At 40.6% G+C, this 23,443-nt stretch overlaps 1 protein-coding gene across 3 annotated transcripts in view; it reads left to right on the forward strand.

Moving 5' to 3' along the window:
• RAPGEF5 (Rap guanine nucleotide exchange factor 5) overlaps positions 1 to 23,443 on the forward strand; it is a 164,736-nt gene that overhangs the window by 7,163 nt on the left and 134,130 nt on the right. For 2 of the 3 annotated variants that reach the window (XM_074862961.1, XM_074862953.1), the window contains exon 2: positions 23,055 to 23,105. In XM_074862961.1, the coding sequence (XP_074719062.1) occupies positions 23,055 to 23,105 (51 nt within the window). Of the gene's footprint in view, positions 1 to 1,987; positions 2,021 to 23,054; positions 23,106 to 23,443 lie in introns of those variants that run through there. The other variant, XM_074862946.1, reaches the window with a different exon arrangement.

The raw sequence follows: 23,443 nt of genomic DNA on the forward strand, positions 1-23,443 counted from the left end.
AAATGTGAGCTGATTGTCCCCTTAGTTATATATTTAAAGGGAAATAAAATTCACTTTGTGCAATTGTATACTTTAATTTGCTTGGTTGCAAACCTGCATTATTGGTTAATTCACGCTAGATTTCCCAGCCGCCAGGATGAATGAACAACACCGCACTGTACGATTATGACAAACTCCGTTAAGGTTTGTATTCAGCTATTGTTACTCGTATGGCCCCAGTGGTTTGAATTCCATTTGTGCCGTGAGGAAATTGCAAAACAAGCTGTGCATTTTTATGCTGATGAAAATGCTGAAAATAGACTGCGATAGCTTTTTTAAAAGGGGAAAAGAAAAAAAAGGTCAGCAGAATATGCTGTCTTTTCAACCTAACTCACAGAAAGCCATTGTAATAAAACAGTTTTATCCTTAATATATAACAATTAAAGTAATACTTCACATATGGGAAAGGAAGGTGCTTGTTCTTTGTACTTATACTATGTAACTATATACTATATAACTTGCTTATTCAGTTATAGCGGAAGTGCTCCTGTTCACCGGTGGTTTCTGACCTCGCCTCAGGCGGGTGCTGGGTGTAACAGCCAGCGTATGAAGCGATGGGGTTCAGTACACAGACTTTTGGTCCGGCTCTGTGGAACTGCTTAAGGCCCTAGATGGGTCTCGCCACATTTCTGGGCCCGATCACCGGGCACCCAGATGCTGTAGGTCTGGTCACACAGTCGCCTCCCTGCGATGTGAGCCGTCTTCTATCAGATGTTCATATTAATGCTTAGAAAAGGAGCCTTAGCATTGGTTGGGGCTCAGTATGGCGCTTTACAACTGAAAATAAAATGGGACACCTCTTAACTCTAGGCAGAGCAGGAACGCCCTGTTCTCTGTAGTCTCTCAGGGCGGGCTTAGCTGGCCCATCCATACATTGCTCTGCTCTTTGTGCACAAACTCCTAAACCATTTTTTCCCCAAATCAGGTTGCCTTGCAGATCCTGTAGAGTTCACATGCAAGGATCCACTTCAGTGGAATATTTTAGGTTGGTTTTTAGTATGTGCTGTATAAACTTTATCCATGACACCTTTTGATTTAAACATTTTTCATTATATTTGTGCTTTTGGCAAAAGTTTAAGGGTAAAAATGAAGTCATCGGCGCTCTAAAGTTAAAAGCTGTGGAAGCAGGATCTGAATATTTTCAAGTTCCAGGTATAACAGGCAGCAGCTATTCATAATTGTCACTAGCTCTTTTATCTCGGTTAACTTACGGTTTGGCTTGGGTTAGTCTGACCTTGTAAAATGATCTACTTATGGCTGTTGTACTAAGCTAGGGTCAACTATTAATATTTAAATCCTACAGTATACAGTTTTCTCTGATGAATTCCTTTTTCACAAGATATTTTCCTGGAGAGGACACAGCAGGCTAACTGATTAAAAGTCAATATACTTTTTATAGTGCAAAAAGAAAATATTCTGCTGATTGAGGGGGAAAAAATGCTTCACTCTATATAAATACCAGTAGAGCTGTATTCATAGCATCAGTAAGGATTTTTTGCCTTCAATTTTAGAACTGAATTAACCCATTAGAGCTTAAAATACTACACGATTTCTAGTTTGCCTTTCTTAAAAGATTGATTGTGAGGAATGCAACTTTCTTTTTTTCCTTGATTTGGGGGGGCTGCCTTTCTTGTCTTGCTTCTTGAACCTTACACCTAAGTCTTTATATGCCTGAGACACACATATGGGATACATGAGCTAGAGCAATAAGGAAAGAAGTAGTTCAGAGCCTCTCCAGCAGTTTTGTTGCTTAATTATGGAGTGGGTTATATATGTGTGCGCTTTGTGATCCACTGGTAGCTTCTCCTGCAGCTGACCCTTCTGAGCATCTCTGCAGGTTGTGTGTCAGCATCATCACTGGGACTGTGGAACAAGCCGCACCAAGCAAGGGGCAGTGGCTGCTTGCAGTGATACCACTGATGAAAGAAATGTATGTCAAACCATGCCCTTCATGATGCAGTAGATGGGATGCAGCCTGCAGGTCAGTATTGAGGAGCAGTGAACCAGAAGATGTGCTGCATTTTGGATTAAAAAAACCTAAAAAACCCTGACAGAAGATTGAGGTCCAGACCACTCATGAGCATCAAGAATTTATGATGTGCTTGGGGGAGGGGAAGGGAGGGAGGGAGACCAGGTGTTTGGGTTTTGTTTATTTATTTTTTTTAAATAATAAGCATTTAATTGTGGTTTTCTGGCCAAGTTTTGGCTGAGAGAATTAGACCCAGTGATCCTAAAACACTTTGTAATTTCAGATGGATGTGGTAATCATTTGCTGTCATAGACTGCTACTGCACTGTTAAGCAGATGCTCCATTTCATCCCATAGGTGAATGCACTTCAGCGATGCATGAATTGATTTTGAAAATATGGAAAGAAGGGGAGAAAAACAATGCACATGCATGGTTAGCTCTGAAAGTCGCAAAGCTGTTGTTTACTGGATGGCTGAAGGAGCGAGCTAAAAGGATCCCTTAGATCCGGTCTGGGTCCCAGCTCGTGTACAATCCAGTGCTTTGTTGCAGTTTGTCATTTCTGCAGTGCCTGAAGCCTCTTGGCAGCAAAAGCAAATCTGGGGGTGTGGGCTGCGAGTCTGCTGCTGAATCTATGTTGTAGGATGAACTGAGATTTGTGGTGTTTGTTAAGGAAGGCCAAACTCATGGGAGATGCAAGTCCTAAAGGAACCAAAGCAGAATCTACTAGTTAGCTGCCAAAGAAGAAAAGTGAGGATGCAGCATATCCCAGGCTTAAGTGTGTTTTGGTTTAAGAAGGATAAACTGTAATATCTGTCCATGATAGCACTGATTTGTGCACGGGAATTCTTTAAAGTAGTCTTCCTCAGCATTTTGTTGGAAAAAATTAGTTAAGAAACAAAATATAATAATCCTACTAGATTTAATTGTTATAAACAGTTTTGAAAACTCAACCAGAATTTGACTTCTATTCACAAAGAATGGCATAATCGTGTCCAAAAATGGAACTTTGATACTTCAAAACCTTACATACACCATGCTTGCCCTCTTAAAGCTGTACTCTGTCAGCTTGAAGAGTGTTTACAAATAATTAAAAGACCTGTTCTCTTTATTCCTCAGTGTCCACATGTATGAAAGAGATTGATAAAACTGGTCAGCCTGTTAGAGCATAGTCATTCATAAATAGTGTCTTTGTAATTGTCTTTGACAGCAAGTGCTGGAACAAAATACATAAAATGCAAAAAAATAATAATGCTAGTTAAATGAATACCTCTTTATTTACATTTTTTTATTGTGTTGAAGGATACAAAGAAGAACATTCAGCAGATATTTAATTTCTTGTTTTATCTCATTAAACAGACAGTCCCAAAACAAACGAGTTTCAGATTAGTTTTACCAAAGCTATTTATCTAATTATGGCTTTCACTGCACTTGAATGAATGGCTGCAAATCAATAGGTCTCTTAGGTTGCCAGGAGGTGCGTTAAAACTGGTGAGTCTCCAAGCTGAATAGCAGGAGTGATGTCTCTTGGTTTTTTTTCCATTGAGATGTCTGTCCTCAGTTCATATTGTGTATGCATAACCTGAGAATTTATCTGAAGCCCTGATTAAAAAGTCCTATTTTTGAGTTGATCATTTGCAATTCAATGTGGCAATAAATATTTACATTATACTGGTAGAGATTTTGCTAAAAAAATCCCAAATCAATTATTTCAGAGGAAACTAGTATAGATAAAAAAACATGTTGTAGTGGGTCAAGATGATAGCTCATCTAGTCCTGTATCCATGAGTTTTAACATTAATCTAACGGGTAAGAGTTTTAGCTACAAATGTAAAGTTTCTTGTGTTTTCAAGAGAGTTGTATAGTCTGCCTCCCACATTGGCTTTTTCTTGTTCCAGATAGCCAGAGGTGCTTACACTCTGATGCTTGGGGATTGTTACCATTAACCATTCTAGTTACAGCTTTTCATGTTATGCATATACAAATCCAGCCTTTTAATGAATCTGGCTAGTATTTTGGCTTCAGATCATCTTGAAACTCACGTTTACAGATCTTCTGTGTGGGGTTTGGTGATAATGACTTTACAGGGAAGGAAATATACGTTTTGTTTTATTTTGTTAATGAAAGCATTTCTTTTTGATCAGTTTTGAATATCCCACCTTTAATTTTAGTGACTAGTCTGTTGTTCCTATGAGGCAGGACACTTCCAACTTCTGTACAGTTTGTTTTTATATATACTTTTCTATAGTTGTCTTTTAAACCAAGCAATCCCAGTCTCTCTAGATGACTCTTCCCATGCTGTAATCATTTTTGTTACCTTGTTTTGAACTCTGTCTCGTTCTGCAATGTCCCTTTGAACTTGTGATGGCTTGTGCTGAATGTAATATTCTAGATGAGACTGTACCACTGATTAATATAAATCATGCAATTTCCTCCCTCTCTCCATCATGTAGGCTTTTCATCCTAACAATTTGCTATCTTTTTAGAGTTCCTGGTGGCACAGATTAGTTCTTCACTGAAATGTCTTCATAGCCATTCAGATTGCTTTCTTTAAGTTGATATAGTTAATTTAAAACCATATAAGTTGTCAGCATTTTTTTCCTTCCATGGGCATTACTTTGCATTTTATTTGGATAAACATAATTTAACATGGAGTTGTCCACTCATCTACCTTAACTAGGTCCATCTGAAGTTGTCTATAGACTTCCGACTGTGACTAACCAAAATCATATAAGCAACATTTGCTTATCTTGATGCTGACATCACAAGTATGTTTTGTTAAACAGCGTTCAGCCTAGAGTGTAACATTGGGGCATCTTTGTATTTTCCTTTTCTTAATGAAAACAGCCTGCTTAATCCTGTTCTTGTCCTTCATTACTTCACAATTGCTTGATCAACTGAAGTATTTTGTCTTCCTAGGAAAGACTGCTTTAGCTTCTTTTGAGGACTTTTGTGTGTTAGGGTGCGTCTATACGATCTCTGTTGAAGCTGGAGGTACAACTGTAGAGTGTTACTGTGTAGATGGTCTCTGAACATACAAGAAAATCAGCTAATATTATGTCAGTCTTGACCTTGTTACAACATACTATGTCAAAGGCTTTCCAGTTCTTGTAAGGAATGTAAGAATATTTATGACTCGTGAAGCTCCTGTTCGGTGGGTGGACAACTGTCTGGAAGGCTCTACACAGACTAGTAACCAGCAACTTTGTCAAATAATCTCTGAGCCAGGCTCTGCAAGAGTATCTCTTGGGTCTGCTACTATCAGTATTTTCTTTAAAAACTGTAGAGAATATGCTGTTAAAAGTAGCTACCTTTCCAATACATCAAAGAAGAAAGAGGGGAATAGTGTCTTTTGTTCTCTCTCTTTTTTTAAAAAAAAATATTTCTGCTTAGGCTTTATGGCAAAATTGCTACTAAGAACAAAGCTATCTAACAGGTAAATCACTGAAGATTTTTGAAGAATGTCACGTTATAGGCAGGTGTTCTCTAATTTTGTAACACTCTTTATTAGAAACAGACACAAAATGTCCCTGTAGTGGACTTTTGCATTTAAGCACAAAAGTGTAGCTAACAGAGGAACACTGCTATTAAATCAAAGTAGGAGAAATGATGGCAGGGTGGTGGGAGTGGATAAGGAAACATTGCATTCTTTCATTCTGAAAATAAAAATAATTCCAAAGAAGCTATCCAGAGACAATAATAATTTATTTTTATAAACCTGGGTTAAAAACTGTCCCCTGTCACTGAAGAGCTAATGGTAAATTTTGTGAGACTTCCAAAACTGGAAACCTGATTTTTATTTTTTTTTTTTTAATTTGAGCTAAGCAAGAAAACAGACTGTATCTTTATTCCTTGCTTTAGCAGTTCTTGGTGTTATCTGACTTTTAGAAACAAAGCTAAATACTGAGGGTCTGTGAGTCATCTTCTTTTCAGCCTGAGCCAACTCGAGTTTCAGTGGATGTATGCTTGTTTCTTTATACTGTGACTTTTTCCCTCCTAAGTTAGTCATTGTTATCTCTTGGCACAAGCGGAGAAGTTAAAAACGTCAACAAGCATGAGGCACGCTAAAAACATGCAAACAAACCTCCCATGTAATCTTCCAAACCCCAGAGCATTCCCGTTCCCATTACTTTGTTGTTCATGAACCCATCTGATCTTTTGATTGTATCCTGGTGGAGGGAGCAGGGAGGTGAATTCCAAGGCAAGTGTTTACAGACCAGGAATGGTGTCCTGGAGGCCCTCTCCAGTTAACTTCTGCTGGTGTGTCCAGTGCCCACAACAGACATTATGGCAATGCATAGAGAAAAGGCAGCAAATAGATTAGAGGTGGAAAAAACCTTTTGTTAATCTTTTTGCAAGCTTTGCTTTTTTGAAGTCTCTGTGCGTGTATCTACATACCAGGAAGGTGCTGAAACTGTTTAATTGGGCTACAGTTACTTTAGGCACTTGAGACGTGACCATATAGATAGGTTATCCCCTAGGCTTAGACTGGCTTAGGTGAAATTGGTGAAGCCTGTGTGGTTTGTGATGGTGGTTCCACTGAGACAAGGACTGGTTTGAAGTCATCTCTAAAAAACTGGTGTGGGAAAGGATGGAGCAGTGAGCACGTTGATCATGGTGAGAATCAACGGTTCTTGAAGACAGTGTATCTCAAAATGAAGGTCTCTTGCAGTAAGTGGTGATTTGCCATCAATCTGCTCTAGTGCCAGAGTTTAACCAACAGCTCAGGTGTTCTTGCTGCAGAATGAACTATCGAGCTGGACAGGCTTTTGAGATTGTCACAGCAGAGGGGCTGGAAGAGTCTGAACAGGTTTTACCTACTTTGTTAGTGCATCCAGGCTGGCCCAGGCTTCCCTGGTGAATTGATGAGGGCAGACTCAACATCACAGCAGACATTAGGATGTCACCAACATCTTAGTTTTTGTCAGTGTTTATAGAAACAGAGGTAGAGCATCTCTGCTATTCTCTCACATATCAGTCACTGTGGTGGGGAATACTGCAGTATATTAATCTTTTGGATCATTTTGCTTCCCTGATTTCAGTCTAAATTCTCTAACAAATTAGCATCTTCCATGGGCATATTGCTTGAACCAACTTTTAAAGACAGCAGTTCCCCATCTCTCCCCCCTCTCTTCTCTCTCTCCCACCTCCTGCTTTGCGTAGGTCAGAAAACATTTGTTGACTTAAAATGATATTTAGTAGTGACTTTTAAATCTGGGTGGGCTGGTAACCAGGATACAGTGGGCAAGTGGAAGGAAGATAACAGCATATTGAAGCAATCCATGTTGCAAGCATTGGCTATGATGCAGAGTATTAAAGAGGAAGAAGGTTAATTCTCTTTTCCCCTAGATCTGAAAAAATGTGGTCAGTCTTTACCTCTGGCCCTTTTATTTCCATGGGACAAAGCACCCCTTCAAGGATCTTGGGGTGAAGACTCAGTCTGGTGAATCAGAAGAAGGTGGCTCAGTTCTGTGTTGCTGCTTTATTTTACATGGATATGTAAAGGAGGATCCTGGGAGAGCCCTGGTCAGTGGTGTGTGTGGTAGGGCAAGGAGGATGCAGCTCCAAGTAGCACAGGGAACGTGTGAGCTGCTGCTTAGTCTGGTGGTCAGAAACTCCTCAAATGCACTTTTTCCTTGCACTGGCTGCCAGGCCTGATTGTCTTCAGGTGGTGGAAATGTGACCCTGTAGAAAGGCAGCGATGTGTGAGTCCTTTCCTCTGATTGTACTACGGCACCAGCAGACTGTTCTGCTGGCTCTTTGAGGTTGCTTTGTTCAGGATATGCTCAACTATACTTTGGCTGTGAGTAATGCAGAGGCTATTCTACTCTTCTTTTATATGCCCCGGTTCACACAACTGATAAGAGTCCTTATGTTCACATTGTGTCCTTCAGCTTCTCTCTTACATGTTCTAATGAGTATTTCTTTAAAAATAGTTATAGTGCCACCACCGCTGTCTTCGGTGAGGGATGAGGTACTCTTCTGGGTTGTTCTTTCATATTCTGCAGGCGCAGGCTGTGGTTACTGCCTCATGTATGTTTTGAAACAGCCTTAAAAAGGTCACCCACAACTTTCAAGCCAACAGACTTCTGTTTTAAAGCAAAAGCTTATAATCAGTTGAGTAGGGAGGCTGATTAATAGAGTTTCACTGGACTGTACCAACTACAGTTAAACCCTTATCATGATCTTCTGATACGTATTTTCTGGACTATCCCCATATCTGGTAGACATCTGGCCTGTTCCATAGTGAGATAAGTAACCCCCAAACAGTTGCTCTGGAGGAGTAATCTGCCTTACAGCACCTGATGTACAGAGATCTTGTTGAAATCGTAGAGAATTCAATCTCTGTCAAGAGACACATCTTACACAGGCATGTATGTTCAACTTCACAACATACAATTCACCTCAGATCCCTGCAGTGCTGTAGTACTATGGACTTCTTTTTTTCCACTGCACACATTTTTCATGCTAATTTAGACTCTGGCACTCTTTTTTTTTTTACATATGCCTTTGAATATGGGAATAAGATTGACTAGGATATAGACATCATATGGTGGGGCTTCTGTTGGGATGCAAAACTAGATAATAGTTGCAAATGCAATTAAAGGTTAATTAATTCAGATAATTTGATCAGATGTAAAAATAGAAAAATCTTCTAATCCTTTGACTTTCAGATGGTGAGGTTTTTTCTCTGTTTAAGGAATAGTACCTTTCTTGTAAAGGAAAAAAAAAAAGGTGCCTTTTTAATTGTTTAAAGGCCTCGTAATGCTTATAAGGAATGAAACAAAGGAATAGGAACTTCATGTTTTAAATACCAGGTCTAGTTTTGCTGGAGGGTTTTTTTCTGAGGGCTGGGAAATTACCAGAATTAATGACCTCCTGTGGGACAAGAGACTGACATGGGACAAATTGAAGGAAGATTTATTTATTTCTTTGTTTAGTTAGTTAGGCTGCTTAAAATCTTTTTTCCATATATACTTTCTCCACAGAAAGTTTAGTGCAACGCAGTTCAATACTTCCTTTTTTCTATGATTTGAGTGGGGTATCATCACAGAGGGCAATAGTCTCACAAGAGTAGCTTGTCAAATTTTGTGGCTTTTTTCTTAAACTGAGTTTGGTTGAACATCTGTATTCTAAGCCTGAGGAGAGGTGCAGGGATCACCTGTGCAGGCCTTGTCTATTCTCGCCTATGCTGTCTTGAAAATAAATGATGAATGCAGAGAACCCTCATAAGGACCAGTTCGATTCATGACATTTTCAAATGTCTCTTGTTGGAGCAAGGTCCTACCCTTCAAAACTGTAGATCAAAATGAGAAAACTCCCTGGTACCAGCTGGAAAATCTCAAGAAATAAAGAAACCCACAGCCCTCAGAGAGGGATCGAGCTTCCACAGCAGTAGGAAGAAAGACATGTAGACTTAACTGAGTTTAGAGTGAGTAAATTTACAGCGCGTAAATTCAGAACAATGCAGCATAGACATGATGTGACATATCCATGTGCCTTAGTAATATCAAATGTGCGCAAACAATTGTTATATGTATAAAGAATGAAAATGAAGATATATATCAGAAGAAAGGCGGGTAATTAAAATTAAGGGTAAAGAATATCAGTAAGGAAATCTGCCTCTTTAGGGTGGAAGTCTTGCCTAACTTCAAAGACTGTGTTCTTTTCTTGAACCTATGTTCATGAAGAAGGTTACTATCTATAGATGCCTGAATTGTTTCTGTGACCTTATGGGGGTGCTGAGCACATCTTTTGCTTTCTTAATAGCATCATCTGCATGTGTCATTTATATTATTTGGTTATGATCTTATCGTACTAAGTAAAACTTGTAGCTGTTAGGTGCTTGGCACTAGAGCTGTTTTTCCATGTCTAAAAATTTACAAGACTCATCTGTGTCTTGCATCTATGGTACTTTCTGATTCTGTAACTTCTCAGTTTAGTGAATGCTAAATTTACCTAAGCTGCTTTTAGTGTTTGTTTGTACATGCTAAACTCCTGTTCACGTACTAATCCTATTCCATATCTAATGGTTACTGCACACCACTTCCCATGTTACTCTATGTGCTAAGTAATCAGGATTGAATGATAGGTGTGCAGTGGTTTCTGGCACACCAGCAGAGACTTTTGAACTGCCTTGTTTTGCAAGCCCCTCCCCATCTCGGAGATGACAAACCTTCCCCTGGAGATGGAGTGCACTTGAGTTTTCATTTGTTCCTGCTTCAACAGCTAGACCAAAGGTTTTCAAGCACAAAAAAGATGTTGTCAGGGTTGGTGTGATCCCATTCTGCAGACTGTTTGAAGGTGCTGGTAGCAGAGCTCCAAGCAGTGCTGAGGCTCTGCCTAAAGCAGGTGTGTCATCCAAGGGAACAATTTTTTTCTTTTCTTGCACATTGAGTGCTTTTTAAACTCTCTGTACAGCGAGGCCTTGACTGCTTCCTGAAACTATAATAGTTAAACTTTAATAGTTTTTCTACAAAAAAGTAAATTACAGCTGTTCTTCTGGAAGTGGTTAAGAACTCCCACTATCCAGTCCATAGTAGGCTGGCACTGGCTTGTGCCAAGAGCTACTGTCAGTGAAATTAATATTGTTCCCAAGAGGTCACATAACGGAGTGCTGCCAATACAAACAACGGCACTGCAGATTCTCAAACTGTTAAGGCTGTAATGCAAGCTTCTTTAACCAGAGCTTGTTCGCCCAGCTTGGAGGCTGCTCCTGCTCTCTGAAAACCTCAGAGGCAAGAAAAGCATCAGTCAGCAGTTTTATTTATGATTTGTTGTGTTTTAAATGTCCTATAGGCATTTGAACTTAGAATAGGGCTACCCTGGCTACGTGGCAGAGAGCTGGGGTGCTTCCAGCCCGTAGCTGATAGCTGATCTTTACCGGTAGGTCTCAAAGTGCTTTGCAGAGCAGAATGGTTGGTCATGGTTGTTCCCATTGCATGGGAAGGGAAATGGCTTGCTGAAGGCTGCAACCACACCAGCTTCAGACGTGAAACTGAGGTACAGTGCTTTGTCCAGTAGGTCAGTTGGTCTCTGCAAAATCAGAAACTCAGTTTTTCAGAAACAAGGAGTAAAGAATTTCAATGTCTTGTACCTGAAAGGAATAACTGTGCTCTACTTCTAGGAATAAGATTTGGGAAATTACCAGGTGGCCTACTTTTTGTGCAGGCAGTGGTAAAAGTGGAGCTTTTACCCTAAAAGGGTACTCATTTATACCCCTAAAAGGGACATTAAAGAATAGGGACATTAAAAACATCCCTTTGCACACTTGTAAAGCAATTCATGGACTATTTGTGTGCAGCTCATGAAATAAAAAAAAAAAAAGTCTGCCAGAAATATAGGCATTTTTCAAATAATAAACTAAACTGATGCAATTTACTACGAGGTATTTTCATAAATCATAATCAAAGCACTGAATTTTAACTTTGTCTTTTTGTACTTGAAACATTAAACATACTGTAGTTACTGAAATCTGTAAAACTCGTTCTTTATGTGCAAATTGCTTCTGAATAAATTAAGATTTTAATCGATTTTTTAAATTCAATATATATACACTTTGTATTGACATTTTTAGCTATTTATCGTCAGCATAGTTCACAGCTGATTTGCTGAATATTTGCTAATATTTGAAATTTTGTTCGTGCATCTGTGTTCACTGAAATAGCTGCAACAATATTGGATATTTTTTCCCTTCTGCTACTTGTTACAATTGTTGGGGCAGAGACAAGCATCCTTGCAGCAGGGTCGTGGGGGCAGTTCACAAGAAGGCTCCTGAGCCTGTACTGGGCAAAATCAAGTATCTAACCATGCTGCTTCTGCCTGCCACCAGAGAGGGAGCACTTGAACTTACATCTACATGATGGGTGGTTAGTAGTGACAGGTGAGGTGAATCATTTGTTGAATTGATTGCTTTAAAATTTTTATTATATTTAATCTCTGACAAATGTGGGTTGCTGAAGGCTGAGTTCTGGCACCGGTATTATCTGGAGTAATGTTGATGGCAGAGGTACATAGGCTCCTCAGCAGTTGAGACCTGGCACATTGGGTAATGTGATGGGGAGAAACTTTGGTGAAAGGCTAACATGAAAATATGTGATTTTAAGAGCCTTTTTTAAACATAGGGTGTGCCTAGAAAAGTGTTTCTCATTGCTCTACAGCTCCACAGGCTTCCCCTTCCATGCCTGATGCAGCTGGTTGGAGGAGCAGAATTAAGTTGTGTCTGGAACTGATGGTGCAGGAGAGAATTACAGAATAATTTGGGTTCAAAGGGACCTCCCAGAGATTGTCTGATCCAGCCACTGGTGCGAGCAGGGCTAACTTCAAAGCCAGAGCAGTTGTGCAGGGCCTTGTCTGGTCAAGTTATGAAAACTCTTGGAAGGAGATTGCACAGCCTGGGCATTAGTTCTTGTGTTTGACACACAATTTCCTCATGAAATTTCTTTATACTAATGCGTGCTTGGGAGTCAGGCTACCTGGCTTGCAGAATATCTTTGCCAAGTTGATGTGTGTCGTGGTTTGAGCTCAGAGGGCAACTGAGCACCATGCAGCTGCTCACTGCCCCCTTTCTCCCCAGCACTGAGAAGGGGAAAAAAACCCAAAGATGCTGCTCACTCCCGCCTTCCCCCCTCAGCACTGGGAAGGAGGGAATAAAACAAAAATCCCAGGAAACTGAAGTAAGGACAGGGCGGGATCATCTCACCCGTTAAGGCACAGGCAAAAAGCAGACTCGTTAGGGGAAGAAAAAAAGAACATAAATTTAATACAGACACTAACAACAACAACGCTTAACAGACAGAGTAGGTCTGTGAGAAGCATTACCACATCTTGAAAACACCTTCCCCCATCCCTCCCTTCTTCCTGGGCTCAGCTTTGTTCCAGATATCTCTACCTCCTTTTCCTCAGCAGTGCAGGGATGAGGGAATGGGGGGTGCGGTCAGATCTGCTGCTTCTTCCACCTTGGCAGGGGAACTTCTGGCATCCCTGCCCTGTTCCAGCGTGGTCCCCCTCTCACAGGAGACAGTCCTCCACAAACCAGCTCCGACATGAGTCCCTGCCACGGGTGTGTGGGTCACCCCTGTGTGTTGCAGTCCTCCCAACACCGAACAACAGCGGGGGCTTCTTCCCATGGGGTCCTGGCCTTCTTTGGGCATAGTCACCTGCTCCGGTGTGGGGCCCCCCACAGGCACCAAATTGGTATCTGCTCCACCATGGGTGGTGGTGGTGGGGTGGCCCTGCCGTATCACCACAGGGTACAGGGGAGTCTCTGCTCCAGCACATCTCCTCCCACCTCTCCTCCTTTCTTCCACTGACCTCGGTGTTCACACAGATGTCCTTCTCACAACTCCTTCTCACAACTCTCACTTTTCCTCCCAGGTTCCCCTTCTTAAATACATTATCGCACAGGCACAGCGAATTGGCCCAACCTTGGTGCAAAGGTGCGTCCAACTTGGAGCCGGGGGAGCTCCGAGAAGCTTCTTACAGGGAGCCCCTGCTGTAGCCCCCTCCCCTGCTAACAAAAAACCCCCGCCACTCATTCAAACCAGGACAATGTGCCATCCTGCTTTCTTTTTTTTTATTTGAAAATGTGTTGTGAGAAGGTATTTTGCTGGCAACACAAGAAATGTGCCAACAGAGGTACTTTGTAAAGCTTTTAAGATATGCAGACAATTCACATTTTGCTACTACTGATCTCTTTTTTCACTGTTTTGTTGATGTCTTTATTTAGATCTATCAGAAAAGAAATGGTAACCTGTCACTGGGAACATCTTTTTAATTATAATGTGAAATATACAGTGCGCATTCTTTTGAAAGCTCCAAATAATGTATTATTAAATTATAACTTCCATCATTAGAAATATTAATTATTGCATAAAATGTTAATGATCACTAAAAAAACCCACCCACTTGCTCTCGTGTACTACCCTCCAGATCAAAACCAAACCAGATGCTATTGCCCAGGAACACGATGGTAGATTACAAAGACAATCTATTGTTTAAAGAGAAATAAATGCATCAATATTGCTAAATTTTTACAGTGACATTTGTACAGTGCCTGTTTTGTACTGAAAAAAAGGGAGGATGCTGCTTTCATGTGAAATGTTGCTGACAGCCAGGAAGAGTGAAATGTACTGGGAAGCTTTTAAGGTAGCATTAGGAAAAGTATGGCTGAAATGGCAAACTAGAGCACAAATGCTGCAATACAGTTAGGTTAATGAAAGAACACGAATAGTCAATTAAGTGTACTCTGCATATTTTAATGTTATATAAAGCATGATAAAAATCAGTAAAATTCTTATTCTTTTCATATTTAATGAATTCTCATTGCAAACACTGTACTAGTACATGAGTTGAAAATATCCATGTTTTTTATAAGAAAGAGAAGAGAAAACTTGCTTAAGATCTGTTTCTATATTGTAAACTATGGCTGTAGCCCATGCAGTCTACAATTGATCTATGGAGTTAAATGAGATGGGATTTCTGTTTTACTTAAACTAATGCACTTGGATGAACATGAAGGTGGGAGGTGAAGTTCCCCATTACTGACACCTTTGAATTTTGTCTTGTCATTTTTTGTGGGCACAGTTAACTTCCTTTTTATGTTGACAGAGCAGAGATGCTGAGAATTTATTAGGCATGTTTTGTGCCATCATTCCTTGGATAGTTTTAATTCAGCATAAACAAGTGCTTCCACTGAATACAGCTGTCCCTTCCTGCCTCCCTCCACGTCCCACTGCTTTTGCCTGTGCCCCTGCTGCCCGCCTTGGTAGAGATCGTGTTTGTACAGCTCCCCAGTGACCTGGTGGAGGGAAATAATCTGGGTTAAAACGACCCAGTTCAAAGATATAGGTCCTTCATTTGGATCAGGACACGGCTTCACAAATGCGCATGGAAGTACAAAGCAGAAGAGTGGTGGGGATGGGAAGGTGAAGCAGGTGGTGGAAGGAGAACATGACTGGCTTGTCAGCAGCCTTGATTTATGGTACTTTAATCTGGTATGGAAACGCATCATTAGCAGGAGAGGGGCCGTCTCCTTTTTTTAAAGAACATAAACTTTCTCTAACTCAGGTATTCCCCTCTGCCAGTTCACCACTTCTCCCTTTCTCTCAAACTGAGTTGGCTTCCATGTCAGGATGCCGCAACTTTATTTGAAGCATAGGTTATGGACAGAGGAGGTTCGGGCCAGTGTTGGTACCTTCCTGAAGCTGGATTTACCTAGGGCTTTTCTCCCCATAGTAGGACTGTGGAAGAGGGAGAAGAGCAACCAGGCAGTCCCGCTGTATTGTCTCCTGTGATATTCTTCTCTATTCTTAACTTCTTTTGGGTAAAGAAACTGGCATTGCAATCAAAATTTGCTCTTGTGCACTAAATTACACTCCTTGCTAGACTATGGAGACTTTAAAAGTGGATGGCTTGTGCCAGACTAACTAAAAAAGAGTTTTGTTTGAAGCATAAACTCATTCAGCCATATTTAGTTTGGCAGGTACTGGAAAATACAGAAATGCTTCTAAATGCATTGCTTTCCTGACTGCCTCAGAAGTAAGTCTTTAAACCTAAAGAGCACTGCTTGTCTTTTTATAAAGAGCAACCATTTTATTCACAGATCCCTTTCAGTTTTGGGGGAGGTGAGAATGAACCATGAGTTGTGGGTTTCCCTTTTGTGAAATAACTTATTCATATTCATTGCAGGTTCTTTTATACAGAAAACAGGTGAGAATAGACTCTTTGGTTTCCTTTCACTAATGACCCATTTGGGTTTCTCCAGAGAGCTTTGCAGGCTCACCTGGGAACCTTACATTGCAAGCTTTGCTGAATACAGATTAATCTTTTTACAGCTTTTTCATCTTTTGATTCTACACCTAAGTATATGAAGTTTAAGATAATCAGGGGAAAATCTTTCCTTTAAAAAGAAGATCCTTTTATAAAGAGTTTTATATTTAATCTTAAATAAATATTAATGGAGAGAACTGTTCCATTGGTTCTTCTTCATTATCTATGAATTCTGACAGCAGGTTTCAAGAGGAGCCGTGGGGGAAGGTTGTTTGTTATGAATATTATTTGGCAGAAAGTCAGGCATATTCTACGGTTTCATATGAATGATATCTGCTGAAAGTCAGCTAGCTTCCCAACCAACTCTGCTTGCTGTGCCTTAGCAACCACGAGGAAAAATCTGCTGCCACATGGAAACGGATTGGGATTCATGACAACACTCCCTATATCCAGCCACCCTCAAACAATGGTAGCATTTCATCTACTAAACACGGCACCCCTGTCCTATTTCTGCTTAAACCCCCTGTAATTTAGACAGCAGCAAGCAATGTCAAGTGCAAGAATTTGAAGGTGGCAAAAGTGATAAGCCAAATTGTTCGGTAATTTTCTCTCCCTTCCCCCACTCCTTGCCTGGCATGAGTAAGCACTGGGAATAAATGAGCATTTACTCCTTCAGAAATTGCTGCTGCCTTGTGTTGCAGGTTGAGGAGGGTGTGTCAGGCAGGTACAGCCCAGCTTCGTTCCAAGATTCACGTTCAGATCAGGGCTGGAGTGGAAACTCTCTAATTATTACAGCTGCTTGCTTTTAGCAAATCTTTTTGAAGAAAAACCACAGGGTTCCATCAGTTGTAACAGTTGCAGTAGTTTCTATTGCTGTTATGGCATTATCACTGTCATGGTTTGTAATGAGAGAAAGAAATCTGTCTAGGAAAAAAATAATTACTTTTTGATTTGTGCGTGGAGTGGGAGAGAAGCCTGAGGGAAATTAAGTAAATACCCATGGTGGATTTTTTAAATTTTTCTTGAGCCACTGTATTGTTAGAGTTGAATGATTAGTAAAGAGAGAAAAGCACAAACGGATGATTGTTTTTGGAAGTGAATTTGGATTCAGCTTTATTTATGATCCTTTTCCATACGCTGTCTCTCATGGTTGGAACGTGAGAAGTTTCTAGCATGAATACTTGTGAAAGTGTATTTTAGGCTTGGATGCTTAAATGCTTATTGGAAATCTGGCTGAATGTATAATTTCCTTTGTGGTCACATTAGCCAATTTAGGATTCAGGTGTTGAGTATTTACAGAAATCCCCCTGTCAGGGAATAGAAACGATCTCATTACTAGGTAGTCTGTGCTATACCATGTGCATTTCAAAATGAGATGATTTTTTTTCAGGCTATTTATATTTGTGGAATAAGCCCTGATAGAGCACAACACTGAAACATTTGCTTAATTTTAAGTATACCAAATAATCCAATTTAGAATGCACAAGTGCTAGGCTGAATTCTTTAGGGACATAGTGATAGTGCCCTGAAACTATGAACAATTGTTTTCTTATATTTGTATACAAAAATGTTCCTAGAACTGCTCTGCAGCATGGAGCTGATCATGGGCATATTTGCAAATTAAGCCCAGATCAAACAGACAAATATTGATGAGTGTGTTGTAAACTGAAAAAAGGTAAAGTTTGCTTGTGCATTGCAGACTCTTAATGTGGCATTATGCTCAATTTTTGGTAATGCATCCAGTTAAAAACATAGTTATTTATAAAACTTGGAGTGGAAGCTTAAAAATTTGCTGGGGGGAAGAGCCCTAATTCTGTCTTTTCTCGTTTCTTTTCGTTTTAATATAAATCCTGCTGTAAAAGATTTAGAAAAAGGAATAATCTCGATTAATAAAAAAGTTTTCTTACTTCCCTACTTTTTTTCTTGCTAACTGCACAGGAATATCAGAAGCTCTTAGAAGAAAGGCAAAACATTTGCGTCCCATATTTGAAATTATTATTTTCCTACAATTTCTATGGCCTCTTCTATAGTGTTACAGTGTGACTTCTAGTGTAGACAGGTTGCTGGCTGCTATCACTGTACTAAATCCCAGCTGAGGAAGACACTTGAACTGGAGCTCCAAGCACTCTTGCTTTGTTTCTTTCTGAGCATGATGGTGATTAAATTGCTAGCAGATGTATGGAACATTGCTGATGCTACTGCGACTGCAGTGCTGGCAACGGCAGAAATATCAGCAGTTGTTGGAACAGCTTGGGCAGGAGGCAAAGCACAAGCAACTTGTAGGCAAGTCATCCTCTGAAGTTGAGATGAGGCCAAAGCAAAATCCCAGATCTAAAAACGAGTAGAAAATTCAAATGTATCTCCGAAAAGTATGACTGAAAACATGCTCTGTGGTATCTTTAGACCTTCATTAGAACATTAACCACGTTGTAGTAAATGCATAGCGAGTTGCTATAGTGGAGCCAGTTCAACACTCTGCTGAGTAAAGAACTAAGCATCTTGTGGTAAGATACAGCTTGACCTTTCCAATGGAGACCAAAATGTGCCTTCATTAGTACACTTTGCTTGTTGTCTAGTATGTCATGGGGGAATTTCTTTCCAAACCTTTCAAAAATCAGTTTGTACTCATATATCAAAATATTATCATCAATATCTTTGCATGCTTAGCTTTAAATAATGGCAGAGATTCTCAACTTGTTTAAAAATAATGGACCAGTTGAAGCAATACTAACTTAAACCCAGATATAGACCTTGCATAATAGTATCAGTCATTGAATTAGCTACTGCTTTTAAAATTCTAGCTGGAGTATTTGATTCTTTGGCTAATAATTCCACAAGCCAGTCATATGGATTGTAAAGAATTATTTCCTTCTGGTTGTTTTAAATTACTGGTCACTTTATTCTAATACTCCCATTCTTTTAACACCATTGCTCTACTCCCTGCACTTCTAGTGGTTTTAAATACCACAGTAAACTCCTTTATAATTTTTCCCAATTTCAGACTAAATTATCTGTGGTGTATTCAGATTTGAATCTTAGCAGTCCTATTCCATAACCTTCTCCTGGGCCACCTGTCCCAACTTTCCTCTTCTGTCACATGCAAGTCGTGTCCGCAAGCTAGGTTGCCAACCCTGTCCCTCGTTCATAATTCACACTCCTGATCGCCCAGACCAAAGCACCAGCTCCCTGCCTCTCTCTTCCTGCATCCCCATCAGGAAAGCTGAAGCCACCTATGCACACCTACTCCTGTACGATGGGAGGAGGACACCCAGCACTCTGGATCTGCTCCACATATGGTCTCCTGTCTGAGGACCATGTGTGCTACCACATCCCCATCTCCTCCCCAACACATGGTTTGGCAAATCTTCTCCTCAAGCTGGTGAAGAGGCACAGGAGGACACTGGAGTGGCAGTGCCTGGAAAACAGCACTTGGCATGGGCAGCAATAGCTGTTCCAAGGTAGTTTGCATGAGAGATGAGTTGTTTGCTTGATGACTAATGAATTTGCTTTAAAAGCACATTTTGGCTCATTCTAAGAGTTATTTGCAAATGTATTTTGAATTGGTGTGTGTGTGTCAAAATCATTTGGGAGGAGCAGCCTGTATTTACCAAATACCTTCAGGGAGGAGTGGTGCTTCCCCCAAACAGCAGCTGAAAGGTTGGGGTTTTCAAACAAAGCCTGGACCCCCGATCCACTCTCTCTTCTTCCTCTCTCTGGAAGGGGACTGCCCAGTTTGTTCCCAACAGCCAAAGTAGAGTCTGCTGAACAGAGGTGCCCTCAGCAGCTAAATATTTATTGAGGCAAGTTAAAAAATAAAAATAAAAAAGGAAACAAAAAGGGGATGTAGCTTGGTAGCTAGGACATAAACTCCTAAAATTTGATGTGAATTTCAGCCTAACTGCAGTGAGTGTTTCAACATTATGCTGTGTTTCAACACAGGCTGCACTAGCATCAACAGGAAAGATCATTTTTTCTATTCCAGAAAGCCACTTCCACTTCTGTTTTATGTTCTCCTATGCATTTCCATTTTCTTATATTTGCAGAAATTTGGTGTGTGTAGATTCCTGCATGGCAGGCTAAATGTACTCTCCTGGGCTCTCCAATGTTTTATGCTTGCTCCAAGCTGATACGGGTTCAGGCTGCTACTGACAGGAGCTACTATCCTGTCTTCCCTTCTCCCTTTTCAGGGCTGTGAATTCCCTCTCTCTTCCCTGCACCAGAGCTAGCACTATGTGGTTTGAAGGATAAACTAGAAATTTTTTTTTTCTCTACTAGTTTTCAGCCTTAGTGACCTTTTGCAGAGTCCTTGGAATTTCCTCCTTATATCTAATCTAAATCTACCCTCTTTCAGTTTAAAACTGTTACCCCTCGTCCTATCCCTACACTCCCTGATACAGAGTCCCTCCCCATCTTTCCTGTAGCCCCTTTAAGTACTGGAAGGTCGCTATAAGGTCTCCCCAGAACCTTCTCTTCTCCAGGCTGAACAACCCCAACTCTCTCAGCCTGTCCTCATAGGGAAGATTCTCCAGCCCTCCGATCATCTTTGTGGCCTCCTCTGGACCTGCTCGAGTAGGTCCGTGTCCTTCTTTCTTATGTTGGGGGCCCCAGAGCTGGACACAGGAGTCCTGGTGGGCTCTAACGAGAGCAGAGTAGAGGAGGAGAATCCACTTCCTCGACCTGCTGGTCACACTTCTCTTGATGCAGCCCAGGATACTTTGCCGTGTCATAGTCAGTTTTCCATCCACTACTATTCCCAAGTCCTTCTCCGTAGAGCTGCTCTCAATCCACTCATTGCCCAGCCTGTATTTGTGCATGGGATTGCCTCGACCCATGTGCAGGACCTTGCACTTGGCCTTATTGAATTTCATGAGGTTCACACGGGCCCACCTCTCCAGCCTGTCGAGGTCCCTCTGGATGGCACATCCCTTCCCTCCAGCGTGTCGACCGCACCACACAGCTTGGTGTTGTCAGCAAACTTGCTGAGGGTGCACTCAATCCCACTGCCCATGTTGCCAACAAAGATGTTAAATAATACTGGTCCTGGACCTCTGAGGGATCCCACTTGTCACTGGTTTCCACCTGGACTCTTTGAGTGTGACCATCCAGCTAATTCCTTATCCACCGAATGGTCCACCTGTCAAATCCATGTGTCTCCAATTTAGAGACAAGGATGTGTGTGGGATGGTATGAAATGCTTTACACAAGTCCAGGTAGGTGACGTCAGTCGCTCTTCCCTTATCCACCAATGCTGTAACCCCATCATAGAAGGCCACCATATTTGTCCTTCTTGCTGAGTTTGGTCTTATGCTGTCATGTAACTGCACTCTGCAGTAGCAGTATTTTTCCCTGGCTGAGGCTCAGCCATCCTCTGAATGCCAGGGACCGAGCCAGTGCAGTGCCAGGAGCTATAGTTCCCATCAGCATCGATGGAATTAGCTTGCTGATGATAACGTCGTTAGCGCCAGCCTGGCAATGGAGCAGGGAAGGGGGGAATCAGTGTATAAACTTTGACCGTGCTGCTGCAGTGAGTGAGGCTTGTTGAATGAAAGACTTGGACAGAAACCAAGTGAAGTGGTGGTATGTAAGGCTGCTGCAGAAACAAAGTGTTAACGATGTGCTGGCTAGGAAGAGTATGTGGGATCTGAGGCAGTGTTGCAGTCTTATGGCGTCTTTGTTGGGTACTGGAGAGGGGAATTTATGTTATAGTATTTCCATATGGAGCTACTGTTATGTGTGGAACTATGCTAACATTTGTGATGAGTGTGGAAGGGTAAACAGCATTAGATGCTTCTGTGGTTCCTTGTCTCTTCCCTTCCCTTTCCAAAAATACAGTAACAAGAATATAGGAGGAAAAAAGCAGGTGACATTACTGAAATATGGATTCTGTAACTCTTACAGAGTGTGAAGGACAATTTTTTTTTTTTTTATGATTACAATATACCAAGTGTGAATTGAATCCTTCTCAAAGCGAGGAATTAATTATGCTGCCTACAAGTTGGAATAATGTGAGGGAGCACCACACAATCCTCCCATTGTGTTGCCAGTGCACCTGCATGTCTTCTGTTCCACTTCCAGGCTTCTTTTAGGAAATGTTTACTTGTGTCTTGTGTGGCTTGTAGTAGGACAGAAGTTGCTAGTAAGCATCAGATTAGACAATATCTTGTCTTTTAACACTGACAAGATATGGAAATATCATGGTGAGTAAAGGTGGGTAACCTGACTCTCACAGAGATGTTTATCCTGCCTCTGTTTGCCTTCCAGAGTTCTGGTTCACTGTTAATTTTATAACTTTAAATCCCCAATCTTTGTTGATCAGTGTGAAGGTTTTGGCATTTGCATTTCCCTGCTGTGAAGAGTTATGTGTCATTTTCCTTTCTATCTCCTCAAAGATGAATCCTCTCTAATTTCATTGAGTTACCCATTATTCTCGTATTACATGAAACAGAGCACAGAAAGTCTGTCTCTTCACTGTGCCATTTCATTATTTTGTATAATTGCATTATGTCTCCTGTAATCTCTCCTTTGTAAGGTAAATAGTCACAGTCTTTTCTGTCTCTTCTCATATTGAAATTTATCCAAATCCTTTATTATTCCTACTACTATTATTGTCTGAATCCCCTCTAACATTGGAGCATCCATTTTTTTGAGATGCTGTTACCAGTGCAGCATGTGGCATGGCAGAGATAATGCTGAATTACATTAGAGCAATGTTACCTCCCCACTGATCACCATTTTATTCCTCATTTATCCCAATTTTTTTTTAGCTACAGTTAAGAATTTAATTTAGAAGAGTGGTCTTCCTTGAGAAGTATTCTGTGACCCTGAGGTGTCTTTACTGAATTGATAAAGTTTGCTTTAAGAGGTATTAGAGTAGGTGTAATTACATTTTATCCCTCTACTACATGCTGCTTTTAGTGTTGAGCTCATCCTCATACTGTCTTTTCATCTAGCTTTTTTTAGGTTTATCCTAAAATTCTTCACTGGCATTTCTGGTCTTTCCTGACCCAAATAGTTGTGTGTTGTCTACAGACTTTGCCACCTCATTGCTCACCTGCTTTACCAGATCAAGAATAAAAGTAGTAAACAACATAGAACTGAGTTTACCAAACCTTTTTCCTGATGTGAAAAAAATATTATTTGGAGACTTCAGTTAGACTACTCACACGATTTGATAAATTATTTTTATTTAGATTTTAATAGCTAAAATGCTTAGATTGCTGCTACTTTTTTCCATACAAAACCCAGGATAAACCTAAAGCTCTATCAAATTGTCTTGCAGACCCTGTCCAGAAGAATTTCAAATCCCTATTTGGAAACTCCTTCAAACAAGGTACTTGTCAAGCTTCTTTACAATTCCATTTCATGAAACAACATATTAGGAATCTTTTTGCTTTGGTTCAACCTCTTAGCCATAGTTTTGAAGACACTTGTGAGTGTGGCCTGCAGTTAAATCCAGTTAACAATTTATAATTTGTGTGTGTTAGAAATTGTCTACTTCTATTACTGAATTTGCAAACTAAATTGTTGTGAATTCTGATGTGCACTCTCTGCCCAAACATTTAAAAAATTGCCACTGTTTAACTTACTTTTGCAATATTTGAGAGTTCTGATTTTGCATCTGTCAAGACTTTACTGTCTCAGGACTATTTTATATTCCTTGAAAGATTC

The sequence above is a fragment of the Strix uralensis genome, chromosome 1 (assembly GCF_047716275.1).
Source record: "Strix uralensis isolate ZFMK-TIS-50842 chromosome 1, bStrUra1, whole genome shotgun sequence".
In the NCBI taxonomy this organism is placed as follows: Eukaryota; Metazoa; Chordata; class Aves; order Strigiformes; family Strigidae; genus Strix; species Strix uralensis.